The following is a 21105-nucleotide window of genomic DNA, read 5'->3' as shown; positions in this document are numbered from 1 at the left end:
TCATACCAGATATTGACTTCCAAGCTGATTAGAATGGTACAATTGTAGAATTGAACAGCATGTAAGCCAAACATCTGGATTTAGCTTATATTCTACTTCCTTGTATCTTTGAATGTTTCAAGAAAGTCACTGCATTTACTTCCCACTTTAAAGACATCTGGAGAAAGACTTTAGGAAAGTACTCTTACGCTTACTTAGGGGGGCATTCTGCATGTGTTTGTGTCTTTGAATATACTAAAACTTTCCACAATACCAAACGTTTTTGGTCTAAACACTCATAGCATCTAGTATAGTTATGAATAATAAGTATGCAGTTGGTTAGATTTGGTAGGAGATGTTTGGTTCATGTATGGTGTCAGCAAACGCAGCACTCCTCTCTTAGGGGTTAATCAGAGGTCGGTTATAAGAAGCAGCTGTAGCCTCCTCCAGGTCCCTGGCAATGTGCACTCATTCCTGTTATTCACAGGCTGTCTTTAAGTATTATAGATTGGATTCACTTCCCCTGGCAATTGTTTAAGCTGTGTAACTGTTAAAGGGTGGTTCCTTCTGTTTTTCCAGGCCTACACACTGCTGCCGTCTTCCTGTAGCCTTGTTGTTGCTTTGTTGCTGTCGTGTTGGCTGGTATTGAACCTTGTTCTTTTAACTAATGTTTGTTAATAAAGTGTCTTAATTAATGGTTCGGTATTGCCAGCCCTGCTGCTTAAGTTGCTGTTTTCTTTTCTGCAGGTGTATATTTGTAGTTTTGTCTAAAGTTTGTTCTATGAAATTGATTTGCCACGCCTCTGCTCGTTAGCAATGAGCCTGTGTGCCCACAATGTTTGCACTGGTTATTGTAATCTCTCCTGGGGTGTAACTCCCTCCCCAGGTGGCGCTGTCGGCACCATTTAGTTACCTTTACCGTACCTTGACATCTTCTTTAAACTGATCCTCCAGGTCTCGCATAAGCTTGTCAATCAAACTATCCACCGCTTTTTGAAAGCCTTTCACCCCATCTTCACAGGTTTCTTTGTACTCCTCCATGTGTTTCCTGCAGGAGAAAACAACAACAAATAAAAAAAACTTGATCATCATGAGGTTTGATGGTGATAATATTGCCACATTTTCAATCAGATCTGCACTGGTGAGTCTGGTGAAGCACATCTCATTTGCTTACATTAATTTTAAGTAATTACTTGAGTATGTTGCATGTTTATTTCTGTCTTATACTACTTACAAGTTACAAGTATCTTAAGTTTTTTAATCGATTTTTCCAGTATTTTTGGTCTTTAATGAAGCACTTTGGGACAAACCGTGAGATATTTCTCTTCACACTTCACATTTCAATTCATTTAAAATACTCGCACGTTTTTGCAGGGCAGGGTTGGTGTATTTTTATTTATATTTTGTTTTTTATTTTTCCCATTCCCTGTTTAATACTCTGCAAGAGTTGGCGTGTCCTGAGAGGGTTATCTACAGCATTGACTCCCTGTTATAAAATGCTGGTACCCCCTCAGCTTCCTAACAGATGTATCTGTAAGTGTGAACATCCCAGGTGACGTCATTCTTTGGATTTACAAGACTTCCAGAAAACTATGACCTCGATTTCGACGTCAGTGAGATTTAAACTCATCTGAAATTTTTACTTGATCCATCTATGGCGTCAGCACGGTGACGACAATCATGGTTACAATGATAATAATAATGTGAAAGCCCAGTGAGCCATTGTGTGATCAGGCTTTGGTTCTACCGTCTGCGGTTTTTTTTTTTTTGCCATTCATCCTAACCTCCTCTTTTTACAGACTCTATATATCACCAGGATCTGAATTCTCAGACTGAATTTTCTGCAGAATGAGGACACCTCTGCCAATATGACGTATGCTTTTATTTCAGTAACATGTCGAATGTGGTCCTATCAGCTCTTTTTATCACTGCTATTCACTGTTGTTTTAGCCTGTTTAGGCATTTTGATTAAGCCATCTCATAAACTTCCTGCAGAAAACTCAATACAGTGGAGCTGAATTTTGTTTTTTTGTTTTTTAATGAACTTTATCAAAGGCAGACACGGTCTGTCTTTTCCCTTAATGTGTCTCCAGTTTCCTGCATATTTCTAGACTTCCTTGTGTTTTCCCTGGCACTACAGGCAGGAAAAGTGTGTGTACTGAATCGAGCTTTCAAACAGGAATACTGAAGGGCTTTCCTAGTTTAAACATAACAAATGGTCTGATGAGATTTCCCAGACAGACTTTAGCACTACATCTATTTCCCTTCCCAGTCCTTCCATGTACATATATGGAAAGAAACGGGCAGTGACAGAAGAAACATGAGCACAGCAGGATCAGTAACAAAAGATATAACAGTAATTAAATCAAGCAAAGCCCAGCTAACCAAAATGATAACAAAAACTTAAACTAAGCATGAAAATACGCCCTGAACAGATAGCCAATCTGTCCAGGGTATACCTCACATCATGCCCTATGGAAGCTAGGATAGGCTCTAGGTTTAACCTGCAGCTATAAATATAAAACGTTAGAACCTTGATTAAATATCCCTGAAGAAACTGAGCTAACCAGCGCAGCGAGTGACAGAAGCAGCTGGTGTGCCCTCAGTACTTTCTCTTTTCCCCGATTATACCACAGCAGTGTTTCAAATTCAGAGCCCTGCTTCTCTGAAATCACGTGTTCTCTAAGGCTGTATTTATGTCTGACTGGATCTCTTTTTGCTCTGGTATATAAAAGCCTCTGCTGTCCCATCCAAAGAACCCCCACGCTTGTGAGACTCAGCAGTCGTGGCACACAACAGAATTACTGTCCCAGCAGACATATGTCAGAGCTGACTATCTGAGAGATGACTCATCCAAGCAAAAGACAACCATGAACTTCTGCTCAAGTCTGCTTTCTACATTGGATTTTCTGATTCATTTCAAAAACTTTCATAAAGAGAATGACAGAATAGCTTCTCTGTTATAGCTATAAACACAAAACAGCTTTGTTACAATGAACAATACACATATTGTCTTCAAAGTATGGGTAATACATTTTCAGAACCCACTGGCAGTCATGTTCATCACACTTTTGGTTTTCTTGAGATAAACTGTATTAATTTTTCTGACTTTAGACAATATACCTTTCATTCTCTTTGGTTTTGCATGATTTTTTTTAATCAAATAAACGGGACTAAATAGCATCCAGGTGTTTTTTTTTAAATTAAAATTGTTCATAAATCCATCCTGTCTCTAAATCCACACGAGACAAATGTGCTGACGGATTTATTGGGGGGAACAATGGGGAATAAACCCTGGAGATAACCGTGTCAGGACACGCTAACTCTGGCAGGGTATTCGTGGATGTTTCCAGGAAGTCACGTGACTTACTTTAAAGAAGTAAAGCTGTTAATGTATGTAATACGATACTCTGTCCACAAAGGCTGGCGAGAGGTGCAATGCTGGCTGAATGCTTTTTCAAACCTGCAGAGGAAAGAAGAAGCTTCAGTCAGTGGAGGAGGCGGACAGAGTTAAACAAGCCAGATAAATAACAGGGCATTTTGTTGCAAAGCAAAGTTACAGACTTTATAGGAAACAGAAACCCTCCAAGGGGGATGGAAAAATAACAGGAAAAAGTGATGTTTAAAATACTGAATGCATAAGAAGTGTTGTTAAAAAAATGCAGAGAAAGGTTATTTATTAATCATAAATACATTAGGAGAATTTGCAGACAGGCTGAAAAGTCATAGCTGCAGGATACAGAAATGTTTCCATCAGCTTCACAGCTTCAAGTAAATAAAAGGTTTTTTCTGTTTCAGCATGACAGTGCTTGTGTGCAGAAGTCATCTCCCTAACAAAAAGGTTTCCCAAGTTTTGTGTGGGAGTTTTGTTATTTCCTTTTCACTGATTAATATAATCCTTTATTTTGATTATGTTTTGTTTCCTTTCTGCTATATTTTGGGTAGAATGTCTGCGGGGGAAGATGGAGGAGGGAGATTGCTTATATGAACTGTGTGGGATGGGGACAAACACATGATCCTCAGAGGATTGTCTGACCAATCGAGGGGAATATGCTTGTATTGCTCAACATAACAATCTCATTACTGTCCGGTTACTGCAAAAAGGTCAGCGTCCTGATTTTTTGTTTGTTTTTTCTAGGTGGATGCTTTCCTCTTCCTCATCTCAGTTCTTTATCACAACAAGTTATTTTAATCCAGTTGTTTTTGCTGTTATCTTGGTGTAGCCATAATACTTTTTCTTTGATCCCACTCCTGCCACGTATACAGTAGGGGAAAGAAGTGGTTGATCCCTTGCTGAATTTGGAACTTTGTTCACTTCCAAAGAAATGAAGAGTCTTGAATTTTCATGGTACTTTCCATTTTAATGAGAAGAGTCAGAATAGCAACTAAAGTTCCAGAAAAACCTCCGCTGTAACAGAATGATTGAAAATGCCACCACTGATCAAAGACATGGATTACACAACATCTGCGCTACATGTCACGGTAATCAGACAGAAAACCATCTATATATTTGTGACTCACTTTAATGCCTGTGCTCAGTCACAAAAAATAACCCTCAGATTACAACACGCCATCAAAAGAAATTGTAATCTGGAGTTTATTTCGAAGCCACTAAGATAAGAGTAAAATCAGCTTGCTTCCAGGAGGGTGGAGTGAAAGTTTTCCACTGAGATTCTTGTGGTAACGTTGCCTGTTAAATGTCTATGATGCATAGATAGATAGATGTATTGTTTATGTGTCGCCATACCCATTTGGGAATTGTTTCAACTCCTCGAAGCAGGAAGAAACCACTTTCTTTTCCAGCTGAGCGTCAAGTTTGATAGAGTTTAAAATAAACGATTTCACGCTCTGTTGAGAAAAAACAGAGATGGTACACAGCGTAAGGAAACAGAAGTTATGTGCTGCCACCCTATGGTGAAAACACTACATTGCAACTTGGAGGATTAAAATCTGTTGGCAGAGAAATCTTCACCAATAAATAAATAACTAACTAAATAAATAAATGTGAGATTCTATCTGTATCTGATGGGTTTGATGTGTTTAGCATGTATACATTATGTGCATTATGTGATATTTCAATAAGTACCGTTAAGATGTCAATGGGAAATGAAGAAATGGGGAAGTTGTCCTCCTTTTCGGGAGCCTTGCCATCCTTCCACACCTCTTCATTTTCAAGTTCAATGACTCTGTCCTGTATCTTCCTCAGTTCCTCCTGCAGAAAGAGCCAAGCAGAGTGGAAGTCAGCATTAAAGTGCCAGCAAAACAGCTGTTTCAGCAACTCGTGGCAACATCTCTTCTGAGAACTATATCAGAATTGAAACCATTAGTCAAACATTTGCTGGGTGTAACCACTCAAAACTGATGCTTTGAGTATTTTCTTTCCTTATATGAAAGTACAATGAATATCTTTGTGTTTTTCACTAGTAAAAAAAACCAACTTCTAAATACAATAAGCAAGGAATTTGTTTTTTCAGTAATATAAAAATCAATCAAGAAAATAACAAGCACTGGTAAAAAACTGCTGGTAGAGGCCCTTACACTGATAATGTGCTCAGTTATCTGTGATCTTGTTTTATTACCATGTCAATGGGTTTGACGCACTTCGGGAAAATAAATCAAAGGCTTTCGTTGTACTATTTTGTATACTCATGTTTTGGTTATGTGACTAAGTTGTGATCACAGCAACTTGGATAATGATTTTAAACAATCTGTTGAAGAAACTACTTGATTCCTACCAAGGTTTTATTGTTTTATGTGTCTTTAACTGGAAGTTTAACAGTACTGTGCATCAAACTGTGAACTGAAGATTTGCAACTACATCATAGATGATTGCCATCTTCACTGTGTAGATGGGTTAATTATCAGAGGATATGCTTTCTCCAATACTCCTGAAACAGAGCTGCAGACTGAGGTCTTTATTGTCTGGGAGATTGTTACCATGAGTGTTAGTGACCTCTGTCACATTAAAAAGTCATCTGACCTGATGTTATTCTGTAGGCAAGATTGTAGCTGGTTCAACATCAGTGTGCTCAAACTGTAAATGTGTTTTATGGTATGAATGTGAAAGCAGTAAAACCAAACAAACCTCTGGCCTGTAGTCACTGACATCATGTAACCAAGTTAATCACTAAACTTCTAATCTGATTGAATCCTGGAGGTTTACTGCAACTGCAAAGGTTTACTGAGAGGCTGTCTGGCATGTAGACAGATTGGTAGTACTCTGTTACATTTCTTCAAAACAATCTCTTTAAAAAACTGCATTTCTATAAATAACCACTTGATGGCCACTTAGCTACTGTGACATCACACACTGGTTTGTGAGTGTGATGGATTTTATGTGGGTTTTTTTCCAGTGTACTATCTTGCTGAATGTATATCCTAGTAGCACTAATTAGGTATCTATATCTACGTAATTGATAAGTTGGTATCTGAGTCTGTGTACGGGCTCACTATGCTAACCCAGCTAGCTAGCATTCGTTTTCAGCCTAACCTCTCATTCCATGGTTATCCATTCATCCACCAATCCATCCATCTATCCACACATCCACCCTAACCCTTCAGAAGTTCTACCCAGGTCATAAAAGCCAAGACAGCTAAAGCAAACACAAATGGTATTCCACACACCAATGAATCAATTATACATAATTGATTCATGTCAAGTCAGCTCAGTTTAGGTCATGAAAGTCATGAAGCCAGTTAGCAGATCTTTAAACATGACATTATTCTTAAAGTGAGGCATAATAAAGATGTACAGTAATGAAGTGTGTGCTTCATAATATCTCAATGGTCTTTTGATTCAACTCATTCTCATAATTACACAAAGAATAACAATATGAAAGACTAAAATGTCATCTATGGAAGAAATTCCAACAAGAAACACATTAAAAACTGTATTTTATGAGCTCAGTGTGAGCGCCTCACCTGCATTCTCCTGCAGTACTTCTCTCTCAGTTGTTCCAGGAAGTTCTCCTCAAGCTGCAGATCAGTGCTTTCATCTTGGATGTCTGGCTGCAGAGACAGACTTCCCATGATCCTCTCACTGTTGGAGTGAAACGAGATGCAGTTCACAACATTTTGTGGTACTATGATCGGCCAAAATACATTTTCCTACCTGTGATGTTGTATGAAGGAAACTGAAATTAAAATGTTTAAAAAAATCAAAAATAAAATCCAATTAAATACACACAGTTGTCCTTTGCACACTGTAATGCAATATTGAATGAGTGTATTTGCTTTATGAAAACCATGTTACATTATGGTCTGTGCGCGATATGCTTTATGAAGAGGATCCTATTTTACATAATCTGTGAAAAATGTGGTCGTGACCTGATTTTCTTTTTCCCATTTTGGCCTCGAGAGTGTTGTGCTTCTTTTTATCAGATCAGCTGTTTATTTTCGGTCTCCCAAATGTTGTTCTGAGCACAGTTTTTTATGTTTCCCATGCCCTGATTCAACAAATAATGTCAGCACTGCCTACCTCACGCTCACTGTGGAGCTGCAGTCCTGCTTTTGTGTTGGGTATTATTAAAACGGCTGTCTGCACCATGTGTGAACACATTTTTATGTGGACAGTGAAGATGTGATTTTAGGTGCGTTCCCCCTGTAAATCTGAGATGATAAAAAAGCTGCAGGAAGACATGCAGACATACCTTTCCCCTTTATATTGTTTGCATAATACATCAAGCCTTCAAAGAATCCGACTGAGGAGTTTATTGCATATCATCTGTCTCTCGTTCCTCCCTGATATAGTATATGTTTTCCAAAATGCTTAATAATATAATGAGAAAGTACATTAACTGCGGATACACAGAGTATGAATGGTTTGCTGTATGCAATCACTACAAAGGCTATCTAAATTCAATTTAAATCACAAAATACATGTTCTGTATTCTGTGTATTCTAAAAAACACCTGAATTCACTTATTCACTTCACCACACTAACGTAATGATGGGAGATTCATAAAAAACTATAAAGAATAGCCTAAATCACAGCAGCAGAGGCAGAGTTGCTGAAATATGGAGACTTGTGGAGCCGAGCTTTTCTGACCTTCACTGCCCAACAAACACCCACAGCTTTCAGATGCAACACCACAAGTTTTTCACAGTTTTCTATGTTTCAAACCTGAGGAAACACAATGCTGGTGATTTGTTTTACTGGCTGCAATCATGAAATAAAAAAGCATTTTAATATGTAACATATTTTTAAAAAAGCTCCCTTCATTTGTGGTAGGATGGGTTGTGCACTTACTGGATATGTCACGGTCCTGGGTCGATGCCCCATTGTGTTGTGTATTTTGAATTATTATATAGTCTTTTGAATTCATTAGTTATCATTTCTAGTCTATTGGTTTCGGTGCTATTTAGAGTTCTTATTCAAGTCAGGTTATGTCATGCCATGAACTCCCAGTTTAGGTCAGTCATCCTAGTTTGAGTTTTCATTTTTTTCATTTTGTTTTGCAAACAAAAGCTGCTGCCTTTAAGTTAAATATACCATCTGAGAGTCCTGCGTTTGGGTCCAATCACTGCCTGCCACACAGAGAACCATGACAGGAAATGTGCCCATCATCTGACCACTTTTGCTGCTTCTCCTATTTCAGCAACAGATCTAGAGCTTTATTGAAACAATGACTTTAAGGTTTTTTTTAATTTAATAATAAAAAGAAAACATAGTTTTAAATAACTCTATATAGCGTTATTATCACTTTGGCCTATCAATTGGCCTTAAAGGAGAGGTCAGAGGTCAAATGTGACATGATATTTAAAATCTTTATACATTATTTTCTATATGTTGACAATACATATACATGTAAGATCATAGTTTTTAACTTTTAAGGCTCTTTGTCAATTTTCCACCAATAAATCATTAAGTTGACTTTGAAGGTGGATGTATGCCAAATTTGAATGGATCGTTAACATGATCGCACTCCACACCCCTACAAAGTTTTACAATAAGTGCGTACAGTAAGAATGACACACAAATGCTACCAAAATAAAATCTTCTTGGCAGAGTACGGTCTGTCAACAGTGCAATGTGTGACTGGCTAAAATGATGCATAATGATTGTTTATAGGGTACTCAGTTTTGTAGCTGCTTTCAACAAACCATGTTTGCAAGGCTAATGACAAATGCCATGTTGGACAAAGACGACTGAACGCTTTTGAAGCTGTACAGCATCAGAGTTAGAAATCTGAAACCTGCGTCAGAGAAGAAATTACATTACAAAACTACATTACAATAAGTAACTGCATGCCAATTTTTGTGCTCACACCACAATAAATAGTAAATACTGTTTAACATCATTCTAAAAAGTGAAATATAATGCACAAGAGTTCATTTCTTTTTTGTCTCCATCTATTTATGTACTGTTTTGGCTGAATAGGAAATTCCTTTGAGAGGTGTCCTTGAGGAAAAACAACAGCCCTATTTGAACAATCTACCCACTCACCTCTTGTACTTGTTGACGATCCAGTCCAGCAGACCATAGAAATCCTTCAGCTCTGTCACCTGCTGCTCCAGCTTCTTCAGGTGCTGTGCAACGACTATGTTATAACGTCTCACATAAGTGCTGAAGACTTTAAAACTGGGTGGGTAGGACCACCGCAGTTCCTGCTTCACATTCTCCAAGTCCTTAACAATGACTTCACCCAACAGACCCAAGTGAACAGCTAACCAGGCGGAGTTCTGCTCTATTCTGTCCAAGTGAACACTCTGCACCTTCACCTGCACACCTGCACTAACCGATTCCCTCCAAGCGTCCATCCAGCTGTCTTTCAGGCCTCCTGGTTCTCTTAATCTCTTCTCTTCCTCCTGGATGACCCGGGCCATTTGGAGCAGCAGCTTTTTGTCGGAGAGAGGGTCGCACACTATGTCGCTGACCTTTTTCCTCAGCATTCCATAGAGGAGGTTGAGGTCTTTTTCCCTCGTGGCCAGCTCCATAGCTGAGCCATCGGGACACGACTCTGACTGCTGCTTAAACTCCTGCCGCAGGGAGAGCAGGTTCAGGTGAGCCTCCTCCAGCTCCCCCGTCTCTATCAGTTTGTTGATCTCCATCACTGTGAGCAAGCAGAAGTAATCGTAACACCAAGGGCTTAACAGAGCTCCTGTAATCAGTTATGTCTCATTATGAAACCACAATGGTAAAAATCAGAGTGTAGTGCTGCTCCAGTCAACATAAACGCAGCAAAAAAAGCCAAACTTCAGTAGACTTGTTGCAGCTCATTCAGAAACCGTAAATCCAGAACAATTCATCACATCAGGTGTCACATCATTACACTGGCTTGATGCTGCTTGATGTCAAAGAATTTAATTTTAGATTTACGGTATAATCCTTGTAAAATAGAATTACTGCTCATTTTTACTGGATATCATAGTTAAACAGCAAAAGTTAATAAAGTAAAAGCTCAGTAACATCAAAGATCTTTAATTTTACCCTGTAATGAAACCTACCTGCAGCTTTTGTGGAGACGGTGAGTTGGAATTGGTCTCCTGCTATAGGCTAGCAAAGAAGGCTGTTGCAAATTGCAATTTCAGCTGCTGGTACAGTATCCTGGTACACTCACATACCAATGAAATTAAATAATGTTGAAATATCTGAATTAATTTTAAATGTCTAAAGTCTTTTTTCTTAAATTGGAGGCAATGTGTTTTAGAATAAGTAATCATTTTATTATATATTTAGATAATTAATATATTAAGTGTTTCGTTTATATACTGAAGTAATCTTTAGGTAGTAGTCAGTTATGCTATCTATAGTGAGCTATGTTTACTAAGTAAATATGCCATTACCATAGCTATGCTGTGCTGTGGAGGCAATAATTTATTCTACAAGTTTGATGTGAAAAATCATGACTTTGAAGGTTCTTCATGAGATTAATGGGTTTTAAGGATACTGAGAAATCATAAAAATTATATAATTCAAAGAAATGTCTGCGAAGGTTCTCAGTCATCCAAGTCATCGTCGTCTAAGGAGCTTGGAAAGAAAAGTGTCTGGACTTTTTTAAGTTGCTTGAAGACGTTCAACCTCTCATCTGAGAAGCTTCTTCAGTTCTAGGGTCAAATGGTGGAGAGTCCCAGACTTAAGCCCTATGGGAGTGTCCCCAAAGAGGGACATGGACCCCTATTGATCCTCTACTTTCACACCTTGGCTTGTGTGATTAAGTAGAGGATCAGTAGGGGGTCCATGTCCCTTTCTCTTCATTTTGCCACTCTCTTTTATATTTCTCTTTTTTTCTTTGTCTCTTGTGCCCCTTGCTTCATTTTTCTCTCTTTCCGTTACTTCTTTTCTCTTTGTTTCTTTAAATTACATCTCTATCTCTCTGTTACCCTATCACCTTGCCTTTTGTGGATGTGCTTAAGGCTCTTCGCCCTTATGTTGCTTTGCTTTGTGTTATATTGCTTCTTTGTTTTGATTTTTATATGACTCTGTTCTTGTTGTAGAAGCCTGATAGACTTTGTTTCAACACATTCTGCTTTCTCCAGACAATCTTTTGTGAGTGATTTTATTTTTTAATTGGATCTAAAAAGCTGAATCTTCAAGTGACACGCAGGACAAAGTTCATCATTTTGGCTTCTGACAGCAGACACATCTCTGTATTTGTCCTGCTAGACCTCAGTGAAAGGTTCAATACTCTCGACCATAACATTTTACTACAGCATGCCATAAGTATTAAAGATACTGCACTGCAGTCGACTGAATCATATCTAATAGACTCCAGTTTGTCCAGTTTGGCTAATTATGGAGTTCCACAGGGTTCTGTGCTGGGACTCAATCTGTTTACATTATACATCATTCCCAGGCAGTATTGTTAGAATATCATTTTCACTCCTACGCAGAAGATACCTAATTGTATCTATCCATGAAATCAGATAACACATACCAGATAGTTAAACTGCAGGAGGCTATTAAAGTCATAAAGGCCTGGATAAATCTTGAAGGTGCTGATAGATAAAGTTAACTTTTTCTTGGAGTCCAGGAACTTGTGTCAGAGGGGCACCTGAGGTGGTGGATAGTTGGTGTAGTTGGTGGATGGTGGGGAACAGCAGTCTAGGATGACTTTGGTGTTGGCAAATTAGGGTATTAGTACAGTAACAGTAATAGTGAGTCCTGGCTTGACAGACTGCTTTATAAGACCTTACATGATCTTTATTACACTGCAAAATCTCCAGTGTTAAATTGACACTAGAACGTGTCTAAATGTATCCACTCATTTGAGTATTAAATTAACACTTTTGAGTATTAAATGAACACTTTTGAGTGTTAAATGAACACTTTTGACAGTATTATATTTCTAACAGTAACCTAGTCAGTCTTAAAGAAACAATGACTAACATTAGCAGTATTGTTTTTCTAACACTGAAATATTACTAGCATTTTTAGTTATTTTCCAGTGATAGAAAATCAGCACTGCTCAGTGTTAGTCATTGTTAATCTTTAACGCTGACTAGGTTACTGTTAGAAATATAACACTGTCAAAAGTGTTAATTTAACACTCAAAAGAGTGGACACATATAGATACTTTCTAGTTTCAATTTAACACTGGGGATTTTGCAGTGTAGCCTCTAGGTGGACAGTAGGACCAGATCTTTTGTCGAGCCTTTCAAGCCTATGGCCAGTGGTAGGGAACAGCATTTCATAGTGAACCATGGGGCAGGGCAGGTAAAAGAGACCATCCTGGTTTTCAGGGAAGCAAGGAAGTTGATGTTGTTGGTCTTACAGCATTATAAATGGTTAAAAAGCTTGTCAATCATTTTCATAGAGTCCCTAAATAAGAAAGAGACTATAATTCTCTTAAATCCATCAACTTATTCTTAAAAGTAGAAGATGCCACCATCACTGTTTTTTAACAGCTAAACCACTGTCCCATTTATGAGACTGGATTGGAAACTGCGTCTACAGATAAACTGAACCTCTGTGTATTTACATGACAAAGGAAGCTCTTATCATTGGCTCTGTCTGTTGCAAAAACAAACAGTAAAGAGACAGATACTGACTACAGCGTGGCATGTATACACAGAAAACATGTTAGGGGACATTTGAGACACGGTGCTATTCTGCCTTTCCACTTGTAGGTGGAAAAATTGTTACAGTCAAAAATGTGTTATATGAAGTCACAGTCAATTTAAACCAACATGAACATGTAATAGAGACTGTACCTGACAGTGGTGTGAGGGGGATACTTGGCAGTACGTAGCAATCTTCGATCTCTTCTCTAAGAACCTCCTCCTCCTCTTTCTCTTCCATGTCTTCCTCCACTGAGGCTTCAGAGATGGCCTTAGTGGAGATTTTATCAGTATCCTTCTTAGTAACCATTTTCAGACTCCGACGAATGGATGCTCCTCTTTTCATAAAAGAATTACTGAATTTGGAAATACCAGGATCTAAAAAAGAAAAGTTTGATGATTTGATTTGATGATTTCAGGGTGTTTTGTTATCCTCCCATTTCTACAGTCATAGTTTTAAACTCAGCAGCAAAAAGCTGTAAGTTTATGTGCTCCACTAAAATGACAATTTGCAAATGTGCAGATTTTAGGCACTTTGATGTGCTCTTTCACATAGACATATATTATTACATTTGTATGGACTATAATACACAGAGCAGTGTGTTTACACCTTACAGTAAAGACTCATATTTACATGTCTATAGTATAAGGTGCTTACCAGTTTAACTTAGAAGTGTCTGGGTGAAAAACCAGGGGAACTTTGAGCAACACATAAATTCTAAAGATACCTATTGCTTCACTCACCTCACATGTCATCAAGTTGCTGTTTTCCATTAAGGAAAACTTGTATATCTGGTATTCTACTTCGCATAGCTGTCCTTCAATAAAGTATTCTTTGTTTGTACTCTTTTGTTTGTATTCTTTGTTCTTTGTATTAGTATTTTTGCACCAACAAGGTGATTACCAAAGATGTACCAGCCAAAACCGTGACATATGTTGTGAGTGTGTCCTTAAAAAAAACTGGAGGAAACTGGACCGATTTTACTGGTTTTTTGCTTGTTTGCAAGGAAGTAATCTTGAATACGAAAGTTGATGAGGGAGGTTTTTAAACACTTGACAGTTGGACTTTTTATACTAGTCGTCTGTGCATTTATGATGTATGTTTAGATGTGAAAACATGCTGGTCGACCAGCAAATAAAATTCTGAATCCAAAGTGTTACACATGAATTTAATAATGCAGTTAATACCAAATGCTTTATTCACATCATTTTCTGGGCTTGTCACTAAGATCAAGTAGTATTTGCACTTGTTTTTTATTTTATTTTATTTATTTATTTTGCTTTAAAAAAAAATTGTTTGCCAGGAAAATGAGCGGCCAGAAAATATATGTTCATATGTGTTAATGTTACACTTGTAAAAAGAAATAGCAGCTTTACCTGAATACATTACTTCCAACTATAGAACGCTGATCTTTCTAGAGTAGATTATTAGTAGTAAATTTGTAAATACTAAAAAAATATAGGTAGAAGTTTAATATTTTAATATTGCCAGTGTGTAGCAACATTGATCTAGTATTAAAGTTAACATTTTACCTGTCTTTGATCGTGTCAGTGGTTTGGATATGCGAAAAGAAGCATCTGCCTCATCATCTTCTTTTTTCTGGTTGTTCTTCAGAGGGGTAGCCAGAGAGTCGGTGCTCAGGCCTGACAGAGGCAAGAAGAGCACATCAGTAACAGCACAAGTTTCTCATAAACTGACTCTGGAGTCCTTAGTTTAATAAAACAAAGACATTTCTCTATGTGGTGTCACAGGGATATAAACTAAAGGTTATATCCATTTATGTGGGTGTTTGTATGTGCATGGCTTTGGCAATGCTATTATGCAATCTGAAGAATGCAAAAAACTGTAAGCTGTGTTAGAAAGAAAAGTTCAGCAGAGTACCAGCACCTAAAAATGAAAGTCATTAGGAGACAGCCTGACCTGATTTCTGATAAGATAATGATTTACAAATAATCACATAACTTGTGCCAAATGTTTTGGGATGGTTGTTCTGTTGCATAACCCGACTTCAGCCAAGTTTTAACTGTCAGGCAGATGGGCTCACATTACACAGAAGTTCAATGACTGCAAGGTGCCCGGATCATGTGGCTGCAAAACAAGCCCAAATCATCACCCCTCAATCACAAGAGAGAGTTGGTATGAGGTGATTGCACTGACTTGCTATGTATGATTTTCTCCAAATGTGGTCCTGTGCATTGTGACAAAACATCTCTTTCGCAGTTTCTCTGAGAATTGCACGGTCAGACCTTGGGGTGAATTTGCACACACACCTGGACGCTCCAGGACTACATGCCCCCCTGTGAAAACTCTCTTATCCACACAAATAATCTCTTTGAATGTTTAATCAGTTAGTTAATGTTAATTCTTCTCCTTCTAAAATGAAGCCTGGACAAACTGCACATCAGCAGCAGCTTAAAACAAGCTTTTAGTTCACTTTAAAAAAAGATGAAAAGGTGGCTTGATGCTCCTCTGAGCTCCTGACCTTTGCTAACAGTGAAACATGACAACATGGATCTAAATGAAGCCCGATTCTGCCTCGTCAACAGAAATTTTCCAAGAGGGTGTTAATCGCCATGCAAAGAAAGGCAACTCCTTTCCTGTGAAACAATGAATTGCTTTTGTCAAATTTCCAAAATTATCTACATTCAAACAGCTTTCCTACTAATTAGTTGATTTGATGGCCAGGACAGGACTTTATTTCTAAAGTCTCACATGTACAAACAGTCAGAAATCACCATAGTGCAGTAAAATTAGACGTTTATTCACAGAGAAAATCACGAGCAAATTCCACGTGTTGCAGGATGAAATTATTATTAAAATGTCAGACCTGAGGGGAAGGATAACTGTAACCATGGCTCAAATTGAGGTAACTTGGAGCTGTGGACAGACCTGTACAGACCTGTAGAGTGGTTTCTTCCACCCTCTTGCACAGACTGAAAAGTTCAGCAGTAACACAAATTTTGATATTCCATAACAAACGGAATTGGGCAATAGCTAAATATGTTTTATCCACAAATCCACAAAATAACTGAAAACGTGGGATTTTGTTCATTTTATTAAGAATTTATATTTGTATTATTATTATTGTCAGGAAAGCGAGCAGTGTGACCTGTTTAAAGTGTCCTCAGGCTAAAGTCAGGGGAACTTTGAGCAAGGCATGAATTCCAAAGGTAATTATTGCCTCACTCACAACACATGACATCAGCATGCTGTTTTCCATTTCTGAAAGCTTGTGTAGTTTGTATTCTACTGAGCATAGCTGCGCTTTAATCAATTATTCTTTGATTGTACTCTTCTGGAGGTACACTATAGTGTAGTATATTTAAATGTTTGCACTTAAACTATTGAAGTATATTATGTGATATCTGATGGTGACTAAATTTCCGCTTGTGTGCCACATAAGTGGAGCTTTTCTAAGGTTGTTTTGCTGGGATTGGATATGGCAGCTTGCAGTTCAATGGTTTTAGTGATCCAAAGTCCTTATTTCCCAAAATTAAATGAAATGTGGTCAAATTCACTACTTTACTATCACATGAGAAAAACAACACATTCACAAAAGCTTGCTACTCATCATGTTGATGTCATCATTGAATCGTGATGTTTTTGGTTTATATGCTAAATGACATTTCACACACATCTAATCAGATAAAAGTAATTTATCTACCTGATACTGAGCCAGACTTTCTTAAAGTGCATCCAGGAAGTATTCACAGTGCTTCACTTGTTCCACATCTTGCCATGTTACAGCCTGATTACAAAATGGACTCATTCATTTTTCAACTCAAAATTCTACACACAATGCCGCCAATGCAGTAAATGAATACCTAGACAGAAAAGCACTATCAGTCATGTACTGATCCCACACTTCCTAGTGTGGGATCATGTTGGCAAAGAACAGAAAAAAAGGCCCCCAACATCCAAAGAAGAGCTCTGAATATCAAGAAGCCTGGAGAACTCTTCCTGAAGACTACTTAAAGAAATTACAAAACAAACTTTGGCTAAGAGAGTTCAGGCCAAGCTGAAGAATAAAGGTGGCTATGCCATAACAAATACTGATTTTCATGCTCATTAGAACTGATATAAAATATAAATACAAATACCAGCCTCACATACCATATTTTCATATTTTTTGCACATATTTCAATAAATCTCTGGAGTAATTTTCCACTTTCCTTGGAAAATACTGACTTTTGCACAGTAATGTATGGTCCTGCAGTCCTTCTTTGAGCAAGGAAACATTTTTTTGACATTTGCTAAGATACTTTGATCAAACAGATATATTTGCGTTTTGGCCCTTTCTGCCCTTTTCCCAGACAACTGCTCCTTCCACCTTTGCATACTCTCTTTAAAATAGCACCCACATCTGAGGGGAATGACTTCACACGATCTTTCTCCTGGGCGCTCATGCGAAAAAATGTAAACATGCAAAAATTAATAAGAGCTAGGACATAACATTATTCATGTTTTGTGATAGGACCTTTTTAAGAGAGATAGCGAGGTGTAAATTATCTGTAAGATCCTCTCGGCTCTTCTTTTGACCTTGAGATTCCACCTGTCTGCAAAACCTGCTTCACAGCAGACTTTATTACAGCCATGAGGGTACTCACTGGGTGACGGAGGTGGTGGTGAAGCCGCAGAATCTGACTCATTTGTAGGTGTATCTGATTTGGACGTGACCTTTGATCCCTTGACAGATGACAGAGGACTGTTCTGTGTTGCATGCTGGATGCTCTTTCTAAACGATCGCAGCCTGCCCAACTTTGTGCCGCCATCGGTCGACAACTTCTCATCGCTCTTGATGGACCCGTTGCTCTTGAAGGACGCTCTGTCCTCACTGGGGTTCTCAGTAGACTTTTCCATCATTTGCGACATCTCATTTGATTAACTACCCAACTGTGAGTAAAAATGTAAAAGAAAAGTTGTTAAGAACAAAATGTGCCGTGCCTTTGCTCTACAAGTGAGCATGCGTGAGAGTTTTTAATCATTGTGACTGCTGAGAAAATAAATGGGTGGAGGAGTTTTGTTGACTAATAACACATGAGCCAGCAGTTTTCATCAGCACCCAAAAGACACTGCAGACGAAATTGAAACTGCTGTATCTGCAGGTACAGGCTGAACTAAAGAAATTCCCCTGTCTCTCTTTGGCTCTTTCCCTGTCATTGTTTTTTAAAACTAAAACCAAGGAGAGGAGTTCAGTATTAAAGAAGTCAGTCAATGAACAGAAAATTGGTCAGAGACTGTTTTAACAGATGCTACATATTTGATGTAGCTCTGGACCAATGTACAAAAAATGACATCTAAAAATGTCATTTGGATATTTGCAGAGTCATGAGATGAAGAAAAAGAAATAAAAACAATCAAGTTTTATTCAAGACATTATAATAATAATTCTAACTATGTGTTATTTTATCATGACTTGAAATGTCTTCATAATTTACTAGAAATGACTGTGGTGACTAAAATTCTGTAACTTCCAATGTGGATTAGGAAGAAGAGGTCAAACGTCCAACAACTCTTTTACTATATGTGTATATAGATACCAAAAATATGTGACTTCCTGAATGCATTCACATTACATTACATTATTTTATATTATAAAGGTTTGCTAACAGTGACCGAATGAGGGGGAAAGAAAAGTCAACTTACCTCTGGGCGATTCTTCGGTTAATAAAACTTCCGCTGTTTTTGTGCTTCACTCTTTATAGCTTATTCGGTGCTTTCGCTTTCTTAAATTTGCATTGCTGGCATGAAGGCAGACAGGAAATTTTTTTTTTTACAGTCAGCTGTGTCTCTGTAGGAGAAAGTTTTCAAAAAGCCGGCGGTAAAAGCAGAAGGTGAAGCAGGCGAACTAGCTTCTCTGGGCACAAGGACAAGCCAGAGATCACCTTCCAGTGAGCAGGTTTACGGAATGAAGAAAAAAAAAACCCACACACAGAGAGACCTCTTGTTAATGATTAAACGGACATTTAGTCAGTGGGAGTGTCGGTGGCAGCACAAGCTAAAACCACTGACCGACATTGTATTCCCTTTCCCAACACCCTGATCAGTTTGCAGGAAGATTTTCCCCGAACACACACAAAAAGCCTACAACCGCGTTGCCCCCATCAGCTCATATTTCAAGGTTAGTTTAAACCTTGTAGTGGTGCAACAAGCTCCCATTCTGTACGTAAGAGTGCAGCAATGAAAAAGACTCTTACAGAATTTAAATTGTACTTCATTTAACATTAAACACGTACGGCAATTCTTTAATCCTGCCCATCATCCTGCATCATTAAATATTTCTCTTGCATAACCTTTGGCTGTGTTCAGGGGCGAATCTAGATACGAAGCTTTCGAGGGTCTCAGCCCCCAGTCATAATGCCAGGGTTAGTGCTCTAAAATTAATATTAATGGAATATAGTTCTTTCAAATGTAGTCAGCTCTTTTCACATTTGCAATTTCAGTAGAATGTCAACTTCAAAAACAGCTTAAATAGCTGATGACATATTGCAGTGTCTAAAAATAATTCAAATAAATAATCACAGATTTAAATATAATATAGGGCTTTAAGGTGGAAAGTTTAGTTATCAATCCTGAGTCACAGGCTCAGGTATGTTGACCAGAGTTTTCCAAAGTAAAGAACAACTTGTGAGGAGAGCACAGCATTTTTTCAGTCTCTTAACCACATGGAGGTCAACCAAATCATTAAGCACTTAAAGTAGCATTATCCAATAAACAAAGTGGAAAATCCCACTGCCAAGAAGCAAACTGGTAAGAGAGTTTTTAAAAAAAAATTCATACAAACCCTCCCTTCATTCTGCAGATTCAACACAGAGCATCATCACAGAGCAGATTTGTAGTCTGTGACACCAATGCAGTTTCAGCTATCTTATTTAGGCCATGTATATAGAGATTTGAATCCCATCAAACACTACTATTCATATTAGCTAGTCCGTGTTTAAGAAAAACCACAGATATTTTTAAGTGTGCTGCTGGAAAGCACACAGTATCCATGAAATGCATGTCAACTTATTTGGTAAAAAAATTTACTCACCTGATTCTTCCTGCTCTTCTACAATCGCTCTGCCCTCTCTCTCCATCCTCCTCACGCCTTCGTTCCACTGATAATAGTCACAAACACTGCATTCAACTACAAAAAGCATAATACTATAATCTGATAATCATTATTGTAATAGCAGTTGGGGATCCATTTTTGATATCAGTATAAAACACTGCTTAGTTATGTAAAATTCTCATTAACAACTGTGGCCAAAACAGAAGCTACAGCTGTACATGTCTCACCTGTTTCTTTTGCTCTCTCCCTCTGTGTCCTCCTCTCTCAGACCTTGTGCGGTCACCCAAAAGTTAAAAGTAACAGTGAAATAGAATTTAGAAACTAATAAGGCACAAATTGATCCATACCAATTTCTAGCAGTATTCAAACTGAATACAGGCTGCTGATGGATATCATAAGGTAACATCCTTTTAACTTACTGTCACCTGGAACTGGAGCTGTGCTGTTAATAAACAATAAAACAATTTAAACAGAATAGGAATAGAAATCTTTAACAAACTGAAACAATAAAGTAGCTCATTTTCTGGCAACTGGCGATATGCCAGCTGACTATTACTATAGTTACTTTTAGGGGTGCTGTGATTAAATTTAAGGATTTTTTTTTTTTTAATGGGACCTCTAAAAAGGGTCTGAGCTCACCTGTGGCTGTGTTGCATTGGGTGCTTAAGAATGATATACAACAATAGGTATCATAACAGATAGAAAAAAAACTCCTGCAACAGATGAGTTGTACTTTTTTCCTCTCTACTACCTTCTTAAAGATGTAAAGAAGGAAAACTGCCTGTGCAATATTTAACAATAGGAGACGTTAGAGAAAATATCTGACTCAGTCTGGTTACCACTTATATACTGGGGAGGCAGGTAAATGTAAACAAGTTGTAATAAAACCAAATCCGACATTTATGTCCACTAGAGGGCGTTGTGTGCTGTATTTGTTTCAGCCCAAACACTGCTGGCGCTGTGGTTGAGTGTTTGTCCATACCTATTTGAGTAAAAAAAAAAAAAAAGTTCAACATTTGAGCTTTTTTTTTTTTCCAAGGGCTGTTTTTATGCACATCATTACAGATATTCG

The 21105-nt window shown here is 37.9% G+C and overlaps 1 protein-coding gene across 3 annotated transcripts in view; it reads right to left on the bottom strand.

Annotated features, from left to right (window-relative positions):
* exoc3l4 (exocyst complex component 3-like 4) overlaps positions 1 to 19134 on the bottom strand; it is a 29323-nt gene extending 10189 nt beyond the window's left edge. Inside the window, exons 1-10 of one of the 3 annotated variants that reach the window (XM_039603668.1) lie at positions 18626 to 19134; positions 17587 to 17872; positions 14512 to 14622; positions 13132 to 13356; positions 9425 to 10031; positions 6901 to 7018; positions 5066 to 5191; positions 4727 to 4827; positions 3350 to 3442; positions 904 to 1027 (exon numbers count right to left, since the gene is read on the bottom strand). In XM_039603668.1, the coding sequence (XP_039459602.1) occupies positions 904 to 1027; positions 3350 to 3442; positions 4727 to 4827; positions 5066 to 5191; positions 6901 to 7018; positions 9425 to 10031; positions 13132 to 13356; positions 14512 to 14622; positions 17587 to 17851 (1770 nt within the window). In that variant the 5' untranslated portion in view covers positions 17852 to 17872; positions 18626 to 19134. The remainder of the gene's footprint in view (positions 1 to 903; positions 1028 to 3349; positions 3443 to 4726; positions 4828 to 5065; positions 5192 to 6900; positions 7019 to 9424; positions 10032 to 13131; positions 13357 to 14511; positions 14623 to 17586; positions 17873 to 18625) is intronic. The other 2 variants (XM_039603665.1, XM_039603666.1) reach the window with 2 other exon arrangements.
* Positions 19135 to 21105: the final 1971 nt, after the last annotated feature.

Source organism: Oreochromis aureus, linkage group 19 (assembly GCF_013358895.1).
Source record: "Oreochromis aureus strain Israel breed Guangdong linkage group 19, ZZ_aureus, whole genome shotgun sequence".
NCBI lineage: Eukaryota > Metazoa > Chordata > Actinopteri > Cichliformes > Cichlidae > Oreochromis > Oreochromis aureus.
Note: the sequence above shows the minus strand (reverse complement) of the source record. Positions and strands in the feature narration are given on the sequence as shown.